Source organism: Sebastes umbrosus, chromosome 12 (assembly GCF_015220745.1).
Source record: "Sebastes umbrosus isolate fSebUmb1 chromosome 12, fSebUmb1.pri, whole genome shotgun sequence".
Taxonomy (NCBI): domain Eukaryota; kingdom Metazoa; phylum Chordata; class Actinopteri; order Perciformes; family Sebastidae; genus Sebastes; species Sebastes umbrosus.
In genome coordinates, this window is record NC_051280.1 from 31,836,243 (window position 1) to 31,852,190 (window position 15,948).

Here is a 15,948-nt window from a genome sequence, read left to right on the forward strand (position 1 = left end):
AGGAGTTTCCACTTTACAAATATTATTCTAACATCAGCTCTCAGGTTGTAAATAGTATTTGGGAATGTGAGATTTGAGGCTGTAGGTTCAATATCATTGACTTCTTGAATTCTGATTAAACAACATTGACATATTTGTAACCAAATGTAGAGAAACATCTACACAATATCTGTTGTCTCATGTGTGTCAGGACTCAACAAAACCTCCTCATACCCAAACTTGACCAGACTGACTGACTCTAAACATGAACACTGGACTTTGTGGTGTTTGAGGAGGAAAACTGTCTCAGTTATTCTCTCAGATTAGTTTCACATTTTCTTCATCAGCTTTCTATGATACCCTGGAATGAAGACAAGGAGGAAAATACTTTGTTCATGTTTGTTTAGTCATCATGTAAACCTTCAGTTTGTTCACACATCCCATCAGTAAAGTCTGTTAAATGACTCTTGTTCAATGATCTCATGTTCAGATTCACTTCATCAACACAATCAGTTTGTTTGAGCAAAATCTCAGTGATGTGAACGAGGATAATAAAGGATCTCCTTATTGATTATGATCATGATAATTACAGTTTTATAAAGCTCATAGGTTTGCCAAACAAATGTTGTTGTTTTTTTTTTTTTTACAAATTTACAAATCGGAAAGAACAAAATATCTTTTAGAGCACAGAGAAGTTTACATATTCATGCAGAGAAATATCAGTTCAGATGAACAAACATCATCATGAGCAGTGAAACAGACACAGGAAGGAGCGCCACCTGAAGACACTCACACATTTACAGAACAACTCATGAGAAGATGTCAAAGTAACACCATAATGTTTGATTGACAGGTGATCTCTGAGCAGTGAAGAAATGACTCAACAATCAGCTCTCAGCAACAAACATGGAGACAAAATTAGTTTAAACACTGAATTTAACCCTCAAATGACTTTGATCTATTTCAGTTTACAGAACTCAGCAGTGTCTCCGTGACTATAACAAAGCCAATGTCCAGCATAGAGAGGCTCAGTGAATGTGGTCTGGACTCTGTGGAGGAGAGTCATGGTTTCAGAGACGCTGTAGAAGGACAGAATACCTGCACTGTGATCCAGATACACTCCTACTCTGGAGGACAGAGGACCTGAAAAGGGAGTTTGGACTTTGTTGTACAAAAAACTATAACTGTTTTTGTCACATCTTAACGTCCAAGATTTGTCATTTTGTCCAAACCCACATTCATTCGACCCCCCTGCTCTGCTGATACTCTTGTATGCGACTGCTACATAAACACCTCTCCCTCTCCACTCCACCTCCCAGTAACAACGTCCAGTCAGACTCTCTCTACTCAGGACCTGCCCACATACAGTGAATCTGTCTCGGTGACTAGGATAAGACTGATGTTGTGTCGTTGCTGTTGCTTTTCTGTTCCCCTCAGATAATAACAGCAGTGTGTGTGCTGTGTTTGGATCCAGTGTGATTTCTCGTGAATATTTTAATAATCCAGCTCTGGTCTTGGGCTCTGGTTGTGACAGTAAAACATCCACTTCAGTCACTGTCTGTGAGACGTTTGTCCATTTCTCTCTCAGAACGTCCTGTAGTTTATCTCTGACTTCTGACACAGCCGCCGTCACATCCTCAAAGTAGCTCAGAGGACGGATATTGATGCTGGATGTAGATTCACTGAGCGGTGACAGTGGGGAGTAGCTGAGTAGAAACTGATTGTGATCCTCTGTGTTTGACAGCAGCTTCAGCTCAGCATCTCTCCTCTTCAGCTCAGTGATCTCCTGCTCCAGCTTCTCCTGAAGCTCTTTGACTCGACTCACTTCACTTTTCTGCTGGGATCTCACCTGCTGCTTCACATCACAGCTTCTTTTCTCCATGAGACGGATCAGCTCGGTGAAGATCTTCTCACTTTCCTCCACTGCTTTATCAGCAGAGCGATTGACAGCCTCCACCTCCTGTTGGAGCAGCTTCACATCTTTCTCTCTGTCCTGGATCCTCTGCTGGATGTTGAGTCGACTCACCTCCAGCTCTCTCTGCCTCTTGGTCCTTTCTGCTGCAGCTGAGACGGTGTCGTGGCCTTTATGTTCATCCACAGAGCAGAGATAACAGATACACTGCTGATCAGTACGACAGAACATTTTCATCACCTCATCGTGACGAGAGCAGATGTTCTCCTGGAGCTTCTTGGAGGGCTCCACCAGCTTGTGTTTCTTTAACGGAGCTGATTCATAATGAGGCTGGATGTGTTTCTCACAGTAAGAAACCAGACACACCAGACAGGACTTGAGGGCTTTCAGTTTCCTCCCAGTGCAGACATCACAGGCCACATCTTCAGGTCCAGCATAGCAGTGATCAGCAGGAGCAGCTTGGAGTCCAGTCTTCTTCAGTTCCTCCACTAAATCTGCTAACATGGTGTTTTTCATCAGGACAGGCCTCGGTGTGAAGGTCTGCCTACACTGAGGGCAGCTGTAGATCTTCTTCTCATCCTCTCCATCCCAGTAGGTTTTAATACAGTTCATGCAGTAGTTATGTCCACAGGGAATAGTCACCGGCTCATTCAGTAGATCCAGACAGATCGAACAGCAGAATTTTGCTTGATCCCTCTGATTTTCTTGCTGCGCCATTTCACCTCTCTGTGACAATGACTGTCAAATAGTCTCACTTTCTCTGAAGAGAAACAAATCTCTGCTTGTTCTGCTCTTGTTCAGTTGCTGCAGTGAATGAGGTTTATCAGCTCAACATTTCACAACATGTTGTTTACACGTATCCTAATACCTGCAGATCTGTGAAGGGAGGGAACGAGCAAATGATTTGATAGGGTGGAGTTGGCTGTGTTTGGGAGCTGGAAATGGGAATGATTTTCAGGCTTTACTGCATTCCACAAAGAGTCTTTTTCAAGAGGCAGGGTGTGTTATCTGTCATTTACATAGCTGGACTTAAAGCTAGGACACTCAGTTCACAACAGTTAGGCATTTAATTACCAGCCCTGACAGCATATTGTTTTCACCTTGTGAGTCTGTGGGTGTGTCATCTTGACAAACTATGGTCCTGGAGACACCCTCTGTAGCGGGAACTACCACGGAAGCGATTTTGAGTACTTTGCCATGTGTTGATATGTCTGTGGGATGATTTTTTCAACACAATAGCACCACAACCGTGCAAGATGCAGTCACAAACTGCCAGAGTTGTGATATTGCTGCAATGCCAAATAGTGCCACAAAGTGGTAGCCTCCCCCTCCTGTTTTGTTGTAATGTACTGAGAGTTGAGTTGAAAGTTTAGCGCACAGTCAGCGTTGCCAAGTCTGCTTATTATAAGCAACTTTGGGCCTGTTTTCCTGGAAAGTTGCTTACAAATATTGGTAGTCTCTGTTTTTTTGGGCTTGTTTCTAAAGTTGCTTATCTGGGCTTGCTCCTGTCTCTCTTCTGTATAACGGTATAGTTTGTTCTGTTGCAGGATCCGTACACAAACCCGATCTCTGATGACGCACCGCCACCGCCGCCACTCAGAGTGTTGTTGTTGTGAGAGAAATGTTCATGGGGTTGATGAAGTTTAGCTAACAATGCCTGGTGCTAAGTGGGCAAAAAAGAAATATGGCGAAAAGTACAACAAAGACTGGAAAAAAGAGAGTGGACTTAAGGATTGGATTCACCGCGTGTGATATACGAGCACATCATGCCGATCTGGTTCAACATGCTAGCACTGAAAAACATAAAAGAAACACAGCACCGTTCTCTTCGATGAGGCTTATCTTACCTAAAAATGCAATGCAAAATAAAGTCATACACATATTTATATATATATATATATATATATACAAATATATATATATATATATATATATATATATATATATATATGTCAACTCTCAGAGTGCAAACGACTGATGACTAATTATAATACCTTTGTTGCAGATGCATTGTTTGGGTTCTAGTTTTGTTTCCATTAATGTGATTCATGTCCATATTACTATTATATTAATGTTACTAAACCATTGTTAGGTAGAATATACAATATAATATGTAATTCAAGGCATCATTCATTTTTCATAATCACAAGGTTATTCCAAAAAAGAAGAAGAAAATAGAGAATGTACATAAAATAATAAAATAACTAACATTGCTCGTTTCTACAGAAGATAACACAAACTGTAAGAAGTGCCTATATCTTATGAAAAGCATTACCACGGGTGAAACTGATTTAGACGTTAATGACAGAAATATTTTATAGAGAAGATTAAATGTTGCCTGTAGCTACCGCTGAGGAAAATGAGAACATTCCCTCAATATTCTTTTCTGAAATATTGTTTTCAGTTTCAGACAATGTGAAGAGGAATTCAAATTTGAATTATATCAATATCCTTAAAGTTGATTTGTTTTAGACACAAAAACAAAAATGTAATAAAATGATTGAAATAAAACTGTAAAATAAAATCAGAAGGAAAAAAAAATGATTAGAGAAATATTCAAGCCAATAAAAGCTGGATAGATGTCCAATAGTGTTTATCTATTTGTATTTAAATATACTACAAAATTAATACAAATCCTGTTTCACATCTAAGCTCAGACAGCTCAGGTTGGAAAAGGAAGAATCATTCAGCAGTGAGGATATGGACACGTTTAAAAAGTTAAAATACAGGTTTATCAAGACAGTGAGAGAAATCAAACAACTGTACTCTGAGAAACTCCAACAGCAGTTCTCAGTAAACGACCCTGCTTCTGTCTGAAAGGGTCTCAGATAGATCACCAAATGCAAACCTAAAGCCCCCCACACCCCACTCCACTAACGACGTCTGCATGGCCCTCGACCTGAATGAGTTCTACTGTCGTTTTAAAAGACAATGGGACAGTCCTGAACACCGACGATGACTCTCTCCATCCTGAGAGGGATGTTAACAGGCTGTTCAAGAGAAGCCACTGTACATTACCTGCTCAGCAGCAAACAGCAGACTCTAATCCAGAATGAACCAGATCAGCTGCAACTACTAATCAACAGACAGCACTCAAACTTATTAGTTTCTTCATACCCTTAAAATTGAAAAAGATTTACTGATAGTTTTAAATAAATCGGTTCATAATAAAGTATTCATTTGAATGAAATCTTCAAACACACCGTGGTCAACCTGAACTTCAGCAGGTGGAAGCAGGAAGTCCAAAAGCACTTTTGTAAAACATGGGTGATTTTAAGTTGAAATAAAGGAGGGCAAACAGAAGTTAAACCTCCAGTCAGCGAGTACCATGAACCAAACAACCAATAATAAAGGCAATAATTTCGGCTTTTTTAAAATTTTAAATGACGCCGTCATAGAAAGTCTGTCTATCTATGCAACACGGTGGTTAAAAACGCTGCTCAGTTCTCTGTGAAGTTTTAAGGACTGAGACTGACTCTAAACATGAACACTGTAGTTTGTGTTGTTTCAGAAGGAAAACTGTCTCAGTTATACTCTCATATTATATTATATTGACTCCCTGACGAAGGCTTGGTGCCCAAAGTTGAAGTTTGCTTTTGGGTCTAACATGACTATGCCATTACAGTAATGGCATTTTAATTGTTTAAAAAGAAAGTGCATTGTAGTTTTTTTGTGTATACTCTTAAATTAGTTTCACGTTTTCTCCATCAGATTTTTATCATACCCTGGAATGAGGACAGGAGAAAATACTTTGTTCTTGTTTGTTTATTCATCATGTAAACCTTCAGTTTGTTCACACATCCCATCAATAATCATGTACAGATTCACTTCATCAACACAATCAGTTAGTTTGAATAGAGTCTCAGCGATGTAAAAGAGAACAATGAATGATCTCATTATTGATTATGATCAGGAGAATTACAGTGAAAAAATCGTTGAGAGGGCGTCGCAGTAGCTCACCAGGTCGAATCCGACCTGCGGCCCTTTCCTGCTTGTCATCCCCTCTCTCTCTCCCCCCCAAAAAACTATCTCTCTGTCTCTGTCAAAATAAAGGTATAAAAGCCCAAAAAATAATCTTAAAAAAAAAAAAAAAATTGTTGAGAACAACATACGGTAAAGGAAGGTCGGTGCCTTCTCTCTGAAGACGCATGCAGTGGTACAACCTAAAAAAAGTTAGTTCAGGTGAACAAACATCATCATCATGAGCAGTGAAACAGACACAGGAAGGAGCGCCACCTGAAGACACTCACACATTTACAGAACAACTCATGAGAAGATGTCAAAGAATCACCATAATGTTTGATTGACAGCTGATCTCTGAGCAGTGAAGAAATGACACAACAATCAGCTCTCAGCAACAAACATGGAGACAAAATTAGTTTAAGAGTTAAAACACAGAATTTAACCCTTAAATGACTTCTGTTTATTCCAGTTTACAGAATTCAGCAGTGTCTCCGTAATCATAAGGCAGACTAAGTCCAGCATAGAGAGGCTCAGTGAATGTGGTCTGGACTCTGTGGAGGAGAGTCATGGTTCCAGAGACGCTGTAGAAGGACAGAATACCTTCACTAGGATCCAGGTAGACTCCTACTCTGCGGGACGGAGGACCTGAGGCGGGAGTTTGGACATCGTTGTACCAAAATCTATAACTGTCTTGGTCACCAGCTAATGCCCAAGATTTGTCATTAAATCCAAACCCACATTCATTCACCGTCCCTGCTCTCCTGATACTCTTGTATGCGACTGCTACATCAACTCCTGTCCCTCTCCACTCCACCTCCCAGTAACAACGTCCAGTCAGACTATCTTTACTCAGGACCTGACCACATCCAATGAATCTGTCTGAGTGATTAGAATAAGACTGTTCTTCTATCATTATTGTTGCTTTTCTGTTCCCTTCAGATAATAACATCTCTCTGTGTGCTGTGCTTGGATCCAGTGTGATTTCACGTGAATATTTTAAGAATTCAGCTCTGGTCTTGGGCTCTGGTTGTGGCAGTAAAACATCCACTTCAGTCACTGTCTGTGAGACGTTTGTCCATTTCTCACTCAGAACGTCCTGTAGTTTATCTCTGACTTCTGACACAGCCCCCGTCACGTCCTCAAAGTAGCTCAGAGGACGGATATTGATGCTGGATGAGTGTGTAGATTCACTGAGCGGTGACAGTGAGGAGTAGCTGAGTAGAAACTGGTTGTGATCCTCTGTGTGTGACTGCAGCTTTAGCTCAGCATCTCTCCTCTTCAGCTCAGTGATCTCCTGCTCCAGCTTCTCCTGAAGCTCTTTGACTCGACTCACTTCACTTTTCTGCTGGGATCTGACCTGCTGCTTCACATCACAGCTTCTTTTCTCCATGAGACGGATCAGCTCGGTGAAGATCTTCTCATTGTCCTCCACTGCTTTATCAGCAGAGCGATTGACAGCCTCCACCTCTTGTTGGCGCAGCTTCACATCTTTCTCTCTGTCCTGGATCCCCTGCTGGAGCTTTAGTCGACTCAGCTTGAGCTTTAAATGTTCATCAGGAGAGCAGATATCCTCCTGGTGAGTGCAGCAGGACATGTTCATCACCTCATCATGATGACGAGAGCAGATGTTCTCCTGGAGCTTCTTGGAGGGCTCAACCAGCTTGTGCTTTTCAAAAGCAGGCGATTCATAATGAGGCTGGAGGTGTTTCTCACAGTAAGAGATTAGACACACCAGACAGGACTTGAAGGCTTTAAGTTTCCTCCCAGTGCAGAAATCACAGGCCACATCTTCAGGTCCAGCATAGCAGTGATCAGCAGGAGCAGCTTGGAGTCCAGTTTTCTTCAGTTGCTCCACTAAATCTGCTAACATGGTGTTTTTCATCAGGACAGGCCTCAGTGTAAAGGTGTGCCAACACTCAGGGCAGATGACGATTTTCTTCCCATGCTTTTCAAAGCAAGAGCGTTTAAGACAGTTCATGCAGTAGCTGTGTCCACAGGGAATAGTCACCGGATCCTTCAGTAGATCCTGACAGAATAAACAGCAGAAGGTCTTTCGGTCCAGTTGAACTCCTTGCTGCGCCATTTCACCTTGTGGTAGTGACTGTGTGAGAGTTTCTCTGACTTAAATCCAAACTCTGCTCCTTTTGTTCATGTTCATATGCTAATCTTCACTGAATGGGGCTCGTCAGCTACTGCTCTGCCACAGGTTGGTTACACCCCTCTTCACACTTGCATATCAGTGAGGGGGAGGGAACAATGCGACATTTGCACAGAGTGGAGCTGGCTGTGTTTGAGAGCAGGATGAAGAGGGAGGTGGTTTCAAGCTTTCATGCAATAGAAAGCCAAAGTCACACCTCTTCTGGTGGACCGCCATGGGACCTTGTTTAAAAAAATATATGAACAGTAGTCAACGGAGAGAGATAAATCACAGATACCACAGTATCAAGGAGAAAGTGAGGAGTATCCTGGCAGATAGCTCCCATCTTCTCGTCAGCTAGTTTGAGCTTAAGGAGGTGCTATAGAGTCCATCTGGCAACCAAAAAATGTGTTTAAAAAGTCCTTCATCCCAAATGCCATCAATATTCTTAACTCAACAAAGTGACTGAGCAGATCTAAGCCACAGACACTGACATGAACTGTTTTAATGTCTAACATAGCCTGTCTATATATCTGCTTTTTAATAACTGCTGTCTGATTTTAATGTTGTTGTTTCTTGTGTTTGGTGAGTCGCAGACAAATTTCCACCCTGTCGGACAATAAAGATTTGTTGTATTGTATTGTAAATATTTTTTGATCCTGTTTTAATTGCGTCATGACTTGTAAAATTATGTTTTAAATTGACAAACATCATATGTGTGATTCATGACGCAATTCAAACAGGATCAAAAAAATATTTATCTCTCTCCGTTGACTACCGTTCATATTTTTTCCGACATAAGGTCCCATGAGGTCCACCGGAAGGGGTGGGATTCGCCTCTCTCTCCAGAAGGAGGGTTTTTATCTTCAATAATATTGAAGAGAAAATATTGTGTTCAATATTCATAAACTACTTTTTAAATCTATTGTTACAAAGTGCTTCACAGAAGAATGAAAACAGAAGGAGTGAACAGGGCCGGCTCTAGTCCTTTTAGTGCCCTAGGTGAAATCCAGATTTGGAGCGCCGCTCTAGGGCTGTATTCTAAACCGCAAACTATACTAGTGGTACATGATTTGGCCAAAATGTAGTATGTAGTATGCGAAAAAAAGCAAAATCTACAATATGCCAAAAGTACCCGGATGTCGTACTGATTTGGAAAGAATCTCCAGTATCCATCGGACCAGTCTACCTCGCCTTCTGTATCCCACAATGCAGAGCGCTGGAACAGAACAGGCTATGATTGCAACAACAGCAGCTAAAAACTGCTTGTTTTTACATTTTTTGTAGCTATTTCATCACTAAATTCATTTCTGAGAATTTTTTAGGAGAGAAATCAACTGTGTAGATTTTGAATATTGACAGTTTTACGATATTAGATGGCAAATCGAACATTTGCTCCACCGTTTTCGGTGTTGAGAAGCTCCACAAACTGCCATGACAGCTAACTAGCGCCTGCTGGGGTCGCTACCTCGTCAGGCGGGCGGTCACACTTTCAGACCGCTATGAGCTGGCTGGAGCTCTCTAGAGACACCGGTCTGTAGACAAGGGGCTTTTATTTCCTTGTTGACGGATAGTTTGTTTAAATATCACAACACAAATGTCCATTATAAAATTAACGGGAACCTGTGGTTGTCTGTCTTTTGAGTTGGAAAACTCCACAATTGCCCACGGGCACTACGAGCTGTTACAATATATAGTTTAAACCTGCAGTATCTTATGAAGTAAACAACCAGAAAATTTTCGATAATATTGTAATAGTGGTACAAGTTTGTTTTTTTGTCCAGTGCTTTAAGAACTGGTTTAAAGGCTAAAGCCTGGCCTAGCATACTGCAAAATACATCGCTTTAACTGTTTCATACTGCATACTACTGAGGAACGCAGTATACAGTATGCAGAACTACATACTGTATGTAGTAGGCGGTTTTGAATACAGCGTATGGCCTGAAGCCTATAGCCTGTATTTTTCTCCACTGAGAATAATTCAAAGTTTTGCAGAATTGTCTTATATTGATGTTCTTGTTTGGTGTTGCATTTCAAAAAAAAAAAAAAAAAATACAACCCTTTTTTTGCCCATTAAAATATCAGATTTTTTTCTTTGTTTTTGGTGCAAAAAACGAATGACGAATTAATGACTAACTAGATTATCTGATAGAGATACAGTAGATACTTCACTGAAACTTCACCAATGTGGAGAAATTCTCACATTCACACATCTGACACACTTTTCTTTTTGTGTAATTGTCTGTTAGATAAAAACATAGTAAACATAGTATATTATAAAAACAGATAGTTTTGCTACACACATTTGTGCGTGGGGATATTAGATTTTACCTTTTGGGGTCTAGAATGTAGAAGGGGTCTTTCACAAATATAATCTATAACTATGCATTCTGTTATATAAACTTGTTATATTTTTTTTTAATGTAAAATTTGAGAAGTAACCAGTAACTGTATCTTCCAGACCAATGCAGAGGAGGAAAAAGTAGAATATTTCTCTCTGAATTGTAGTGAAGTAGAAGTATAAAGTAGCCGAAAATGAGAATATTCAAGTGTTAAAGTTGTACTTGACTGCACTACTTGAGTAAAAGTACTTCATTATCACAGCTTTTACATGTCAAAGAAGGTAAACAGAAGGTGAGTTGTTCTCAGTAAACGACTCTGCTTCTGTCTGAAAGGGTCTCAGATAGATACCAAATGCAAAACCTAAAATGCAAAGCTAAAGACACCCCCCCCACCGTTGTCGTTCAAAGACTTAAAATACAGGTTTATCAAGGTGGTGAGTGAAACTCAATATGACTGTACTCTGAGAAAGTCCAACAGCAGTTGTCAGTAAACGACTCTGCTTCTGTCTGAAAGGGTCTCAGATAGATACCAAATGCAAACCTAAAGTCCCCCCCCACTCCACTAACGACGTCTGCATGGCACTCGACCTGAATGAGTTCTACTGTCGTTTTAAAAGACAATAGGACAGTCCTGAACACTGACGACTCTCCTTCCTGGAGAGTGAAGTTAACAGGCTGTTCAAGAGAAGCCACTTTACACTACCAGCTCAGCATCAGACAGCAGACTCTAATCCAGAATGAACCAGATCAGCTGCTTCTGCTGTTCTTTTGTTGATTCATATGAATTGATAAATCATACTTTTTAATTTAACTAATATTATCCTTTTATTTTTTCACAACTAATCAACAGACAGCACTCAAACTTATTAGTTTCTTCATACCCTTAAAATTAGAAAAGATTTACTGATAGTTGTAAATAAATCGGTTCATAATAAAGTATCAGCTTGAAATGAAATCTTCAAACACACCGTGGTCAACCTGAACTTCAGTAGGTGGAAGCGTGAAGTCCAAAAGCACTTTTGTAAAACATGGGTGATTTTAAGTTGAAATAAAGGAGGGCAAACACAAGTAAAACCTCCAGTCAGCGAGTATCATGAATCAAACAACCATCAATAAAGGCAATAATTTCAAATTTCTTAAATTTTAAATGATGCCGTCCCAGAAAGTATTTCTATCTATGCAACACAGGGGTTAAAAACGCAGCACAGTTCCCGGTGAAGTTTTAAGGACTGAGACTGACTGCTCTAAACATGAACACTGTAGTTTGTGATGTTTCAGGAGGAAAACTGTCTCAGTTATACTCTCATATTATATTATATTGACTCTCTGATAAAGGCTTGATGCCGAAAGTTGGAGTTTGCTTTTAGGTCTAACATGACTATGCCATTACAATAAAGGCATTTTAATTGCTTAAAAGGAAAGTGCTTTGTAGTTTTTTGCGCATACTCTCATATTAGTTTTACATTTTCTCCATCAGCTTTGTATTATACCCTGGAATGAAGACAAGGAGGAAAATACTTGGTTCTTGTTTGTTTATTCATCATGTAAACCTTCAGTTTGTTCACACATCCCATTAGTAAAGTCTATTAAATGACTCGTTCAATGATCTCATAATCAGATTCACTTGACGTGGAGGTTCTGTTTCCCTGTGTGTTTATCAGAGAATAAACAGAGACCAACTATAAGGAGATCCCGGTGTCACGGCGTCTTTACTAACTAACCAACACAACGCAGAAGCCCACCGGTTACACACATCAAAACTGATGAGTTTATCAGGAGTTTGTCAGGAGTGGGGACATGGACACGTTTAAAGAGTTAAAATACAGGTTTATCAAGGCAGTGAGAGAAACTAAACGACTGTACTCTGAGAAAGTCCAACAGCAGTTGTCAGTAAACGACTCTGCTTCTGTCTGAAAGGGTCTCAGATAGATACCAAATGCAAACCTAAAGCCCCCCCCCCACTCCACTAACGACGTCTGCATGGCCCTCGACCTGAATGAGTTCTACTGTCGTTTTAAAAGACAATGGGACAGTCCTGAACACCGACGACGACTCTCTCCATCCTGGAGAGGAACGTTAACAGGCTGTTCAAGAGAAGCCACTTTACACTACCAGCTCAGCATCAAACAGCAGACTCTGATCCAGAATGAACCAGATCAGCTACTTCTGCATTTCATTTGTTGATTAATATGAATTAATGAATCATACTTTTCAATTTAACTAATATTATCCTTTTATTTTTTCACAAATAATCAACAAACTCAAACGTATTAGTTTCTTCATACCTTTAAAATTAGAAATGATTTACTGATAGTTGTAAATGAATTGATTCATAATAAAGTATTAATTTGAAATGAAATCTTCAAACACACCGTGGTCGACCTGAACTTCAGTAGGTGGAAGCGTGAAGTCCAAAAGCACTTTTGTAAAACATGGGTGATTTTAAGTTGAAATAAAGGAGGGCAAACACAAGTAAAACCTCCAGTCAGCGAGTATCATGAACCAAACAACCATCAATAAAGGCAATAATTTCAAATTTCTTAAATTTTAAATGATGCCGTCCCAGAAAGTATTTCTATCTATGCAACACAGGGGTTAAAAACGCAGCACAGTTCCCGGTGAAGTTTTAAGGACTGAGACTGACTGCTCTAAACATGAACACTGTAGTTTGTGATGTTTCAGGAGGAAAGCTGTCTCAGTTATACTCTCATATTTTATTATATTGACTCTCTGATAAAGGCTTGATGCCGAAAGTTGGAGTTTGCTTTTAGGTCTAACATGACTATGCCATTACAATAAAGGCATTTTAATTGTTTAAAAGGAAAGTGCCTTGTAGTTTTTTGCGCATACTCTCATATTAGTTTTACATTTTCTCCATCAGCTTTGTATTATACCCTGGAATGAAGACAAGGAGGAAAATACTTGGTTCTTGTTTGTTTATTCATCATGTAAACCTTCAGCTTGTTCACACATCCTATCAGTAATCATGTACAGATTCACTTCATTAACACAATCAGTTGGTTTGAGCAGAATCTCAGCGATGTAAAAATGAATATTGAAGGATCTCCTTATTGATTATGATCAGGATAACTACAGTGACAAAGTGGTGAGAACAACATACGGTAAAGGAAGGTCTGGTGCTTTCTCTCTCAAGACTCATGCAGTGGACCAACCTAAAAAAAGTCAGTTCAGGTAAACAAACATCAACATGAGCAGTGAAACAGACACAGGAAGTAGCGCCACCTGAAGACACTCACACATTTACAGAACAACTCATGAGAAGATGTCAAAGTACCACCATAATATTTGATTGACAGCTGATCTCTGAGCAGTGAAGACATTACACAACAATCAGCTCTCAGCAACAAACATGGAGACAAAATTAGTTTAAGAGTTAAAACACAGAATTTAACCCGTAAATGACTTCTGTTTATTTCAGTTTACACAACTCAGCAGTGGTTCCATAATATGTAAGCCAAAATCCAGCATAGAGAGGCTCAGTGAATGTGGTCTGGACTCTGTGGAGGAGAGTCATGGTTTCAGAGACGCTGTAGAAGGACAGAATACCTGCACTGTGATCCAGGTACACTCCTATTCTGGAGGACAGAGGACCTGAGACGGGAGTAGTGACTTTGTTGTACAAAAATCTATAACTGTTTTGGTCACATCTTAACGCCCAAGACTTGTTATTGTGTCCAAACCAACATTCATTCCAAAACCCTGCTCTCCTAATAGTCTTGTATGCGACTGCTACATGAACTCCTCTCTTCTCCACCTCCCAGTAGCAACGTCCAGTCAGACTCTCTCTACTCAGGACCTGACTACAATCAGTGAATCTGTCTGGGTGACTAGGATAAGACTGTTCTTCTCCCATGAATGTTGCTTTTCTGTTCCCCTCAGATAATAATAGCTCTGTGTTTGCTGTGTTTGGATCCAGTTTGATTTCACGTGAATATTGTAAGAATTCAGCTCTGGTCTTGGGCTCTGGTTGTGACAGTAAAACATCCACTTCAGTCACTGTCTGTGAGACGTTTGTCCATTTCTTTCTCAGAACGTCCTGCAGTTTATCTCTGACTTCTGACACAGCCACCGTCACGTCTTCAAAGTAGCGTCGAGAATGGATATTGATGCTGGAAGAGTGTGTAGATTCACTGAGCGGTGACAGTGAGGAGTATCTGAGTAGAAACTGGTTGTGATCCTCTGTGTGTGACAGCAGCTTCAGCTCAGCGTCTCTCCTCTTCAGCTCAGTGATCTCCTCCTCCAGCTTCTCCTGAAACTCTTTGACTCGACTCACTTCACTTTTTTGCTGGGATCTGACCTGCTGCTTCACATCACAGCTTCTTTTCTCCATGAGACGGATCAGCTCGGTGAAGATCTTCCTACTGTCCACCACTGCTTTATCAGCAGAGCGATTGACAGCCTCCACCTCCTGTTGGAGCAGCTTCACATCTTTCTCTCTGTCCTGGATCCTCTGCTGGATGTTGAGTCGACTCACCTCCAGCTCTCTCTGCCTCTCAGTCCTTTCTTCTTTCTCCTGGAGCTTCTTGGAGGGCTCCACCAGCTTGTGTTTCTTGAACGGAGCTGAGTCATAATGAGGCTGGAGGTGTTTCTCACAGTAAAAGGCCAGACACACCAGACAGGACTTGAAGGCTTTCAGTTTCCTCCCAGTGCAGACATCACAGGCCACATCTTCAGGTCCAGCATAGCAGTGATCAGCAGGAGCAGCTTGGAGTCCAGTCTTCTTCAGTTCCTCCACTAAATCTGCTAACATGGTGTTTTTCAGCAGGACAGGCCTCCGTTTGAAGGTCTGCCTACACTGAGGGCAGCTGTAGATCTTCTTCTTATCCTCTCCATCCCAGAAGCTTTTTATACAGTTCATGCAGTAGCTGTGTCCACAGGAAGTAGTCACCGGATCCTTCAGTAGATCCAGACAGATTGAACAAGAGAATAACTCTCGGTCCAGCTGAACTCCTTGCAGCGCCATATCCAAACAGAAACTGTGCTGTCAGAGTGGAGCAGGCTGTGCTTTAGAGCAGGAAGAAGAGGGAGGAGTTATCATGCTGTCCAGCAGGAGGAGGGTTTTGATTGGACCGCAGCAGAGCGGGGGCGGGTCCTGTGTGAATGATGGAGTCATACCATTGGTCGGTGGAGATGGAGCTTCCCCATTGGCTGTTTCAAAATTACTGTTTTTGTTTCAGCCTGTGATGTCTCCATCAGCTGATTCACTTCCTCAACACACGTTCGGTTGTTGTTGCTGCTATCTATCTTGTTCTCTGTTTTTTATAATTACACAAAATTGATCTGGTTACAGTTTATTTTGACTGGGAGAAGCTTCAAACTCCAGAATATGTGAAGTTCAGAGCCCCTCCTCCTTCATTTCTTCTTCTGTGGTCTTTACTATAAACCCCTCTCCCCTTTTGTACAACTATGCTGTGGGAGAGTGGCTGTCATTACTTTTGGCTGATTTATTATCCTTATCTATCCCATTAATTATCCTACTCTTTTGTTCATATTTTTTTTTCTTACGATGTTATAACGTCTATCCCGACACAATATGGATTTCAATGAACTGGCATTTAGGAGTAGTTGTTTTAAGAGTAAATGCTGCTAGCTTA

At 40.7% G+C, this 15,948-nt stretch overlaps 2 protein-coding genes across 3 annotated transcripts; both read right to left on the minus strand.

The window, feature by feature from the left end:
- Positions 1-937: 937 nt before the first annotated feature.
- LOC119498969 (tripartite motif-containing protein 16-like) lies at positions 938-6,836 on the minus strand. Of its 2 annotated transcripts, XM_037788106.1 has the most exons (2): positions 6,680-6,836; positions 938-2,577 (listed from the first exon to the last, which is right to left on the minus strand). In XM_037788106.1, the coding sequence occupies exons 1-2, from the start codon at positions 6,801-6,803 to the stop codon at positions 938-940; spliced, it is 1,764 nt and encodes a 587-aa protein (XP_037644034.1). In that variant the 5' UTR covers positions 6,804-6,836. The 2 variants fall into 2 exon arrangements, with proteins under 2 accessions (XP_037644034.1, XP_037644035.1); XM_037788107.1 differs by lacking the exon at positions 6,680-6,836 and having other exon boundaries at positions 938-2,666.
- A 6,424-nt stretch (positions 6,837-13,260) lies between these two features.
- LOC119498974 (E3 ubiquitin/ISG15 ligase TRIM25-like) lies at positions 13,261-15,321 on the minus strand. The gene is made up of 2 exons (XM_037788111.1): positions 15,009-15,321; positions 13,261-14,903 (listed from the first exon to the last, which is right to left on the minus strand). Exons 1-2 carry the CDS (start codon positions 15,315-15,317, stop codon positions 13,764-13,766), a joined length of 1,449 nt encoding a protein of 482 aa, XP_037644039.1. The 5' UTR covers positions 15,318-15,321; the 3' UTR covers positions 13,261-13,763.
- Positions 15,322-15,948: the final 627 nt, after the last annotated feature.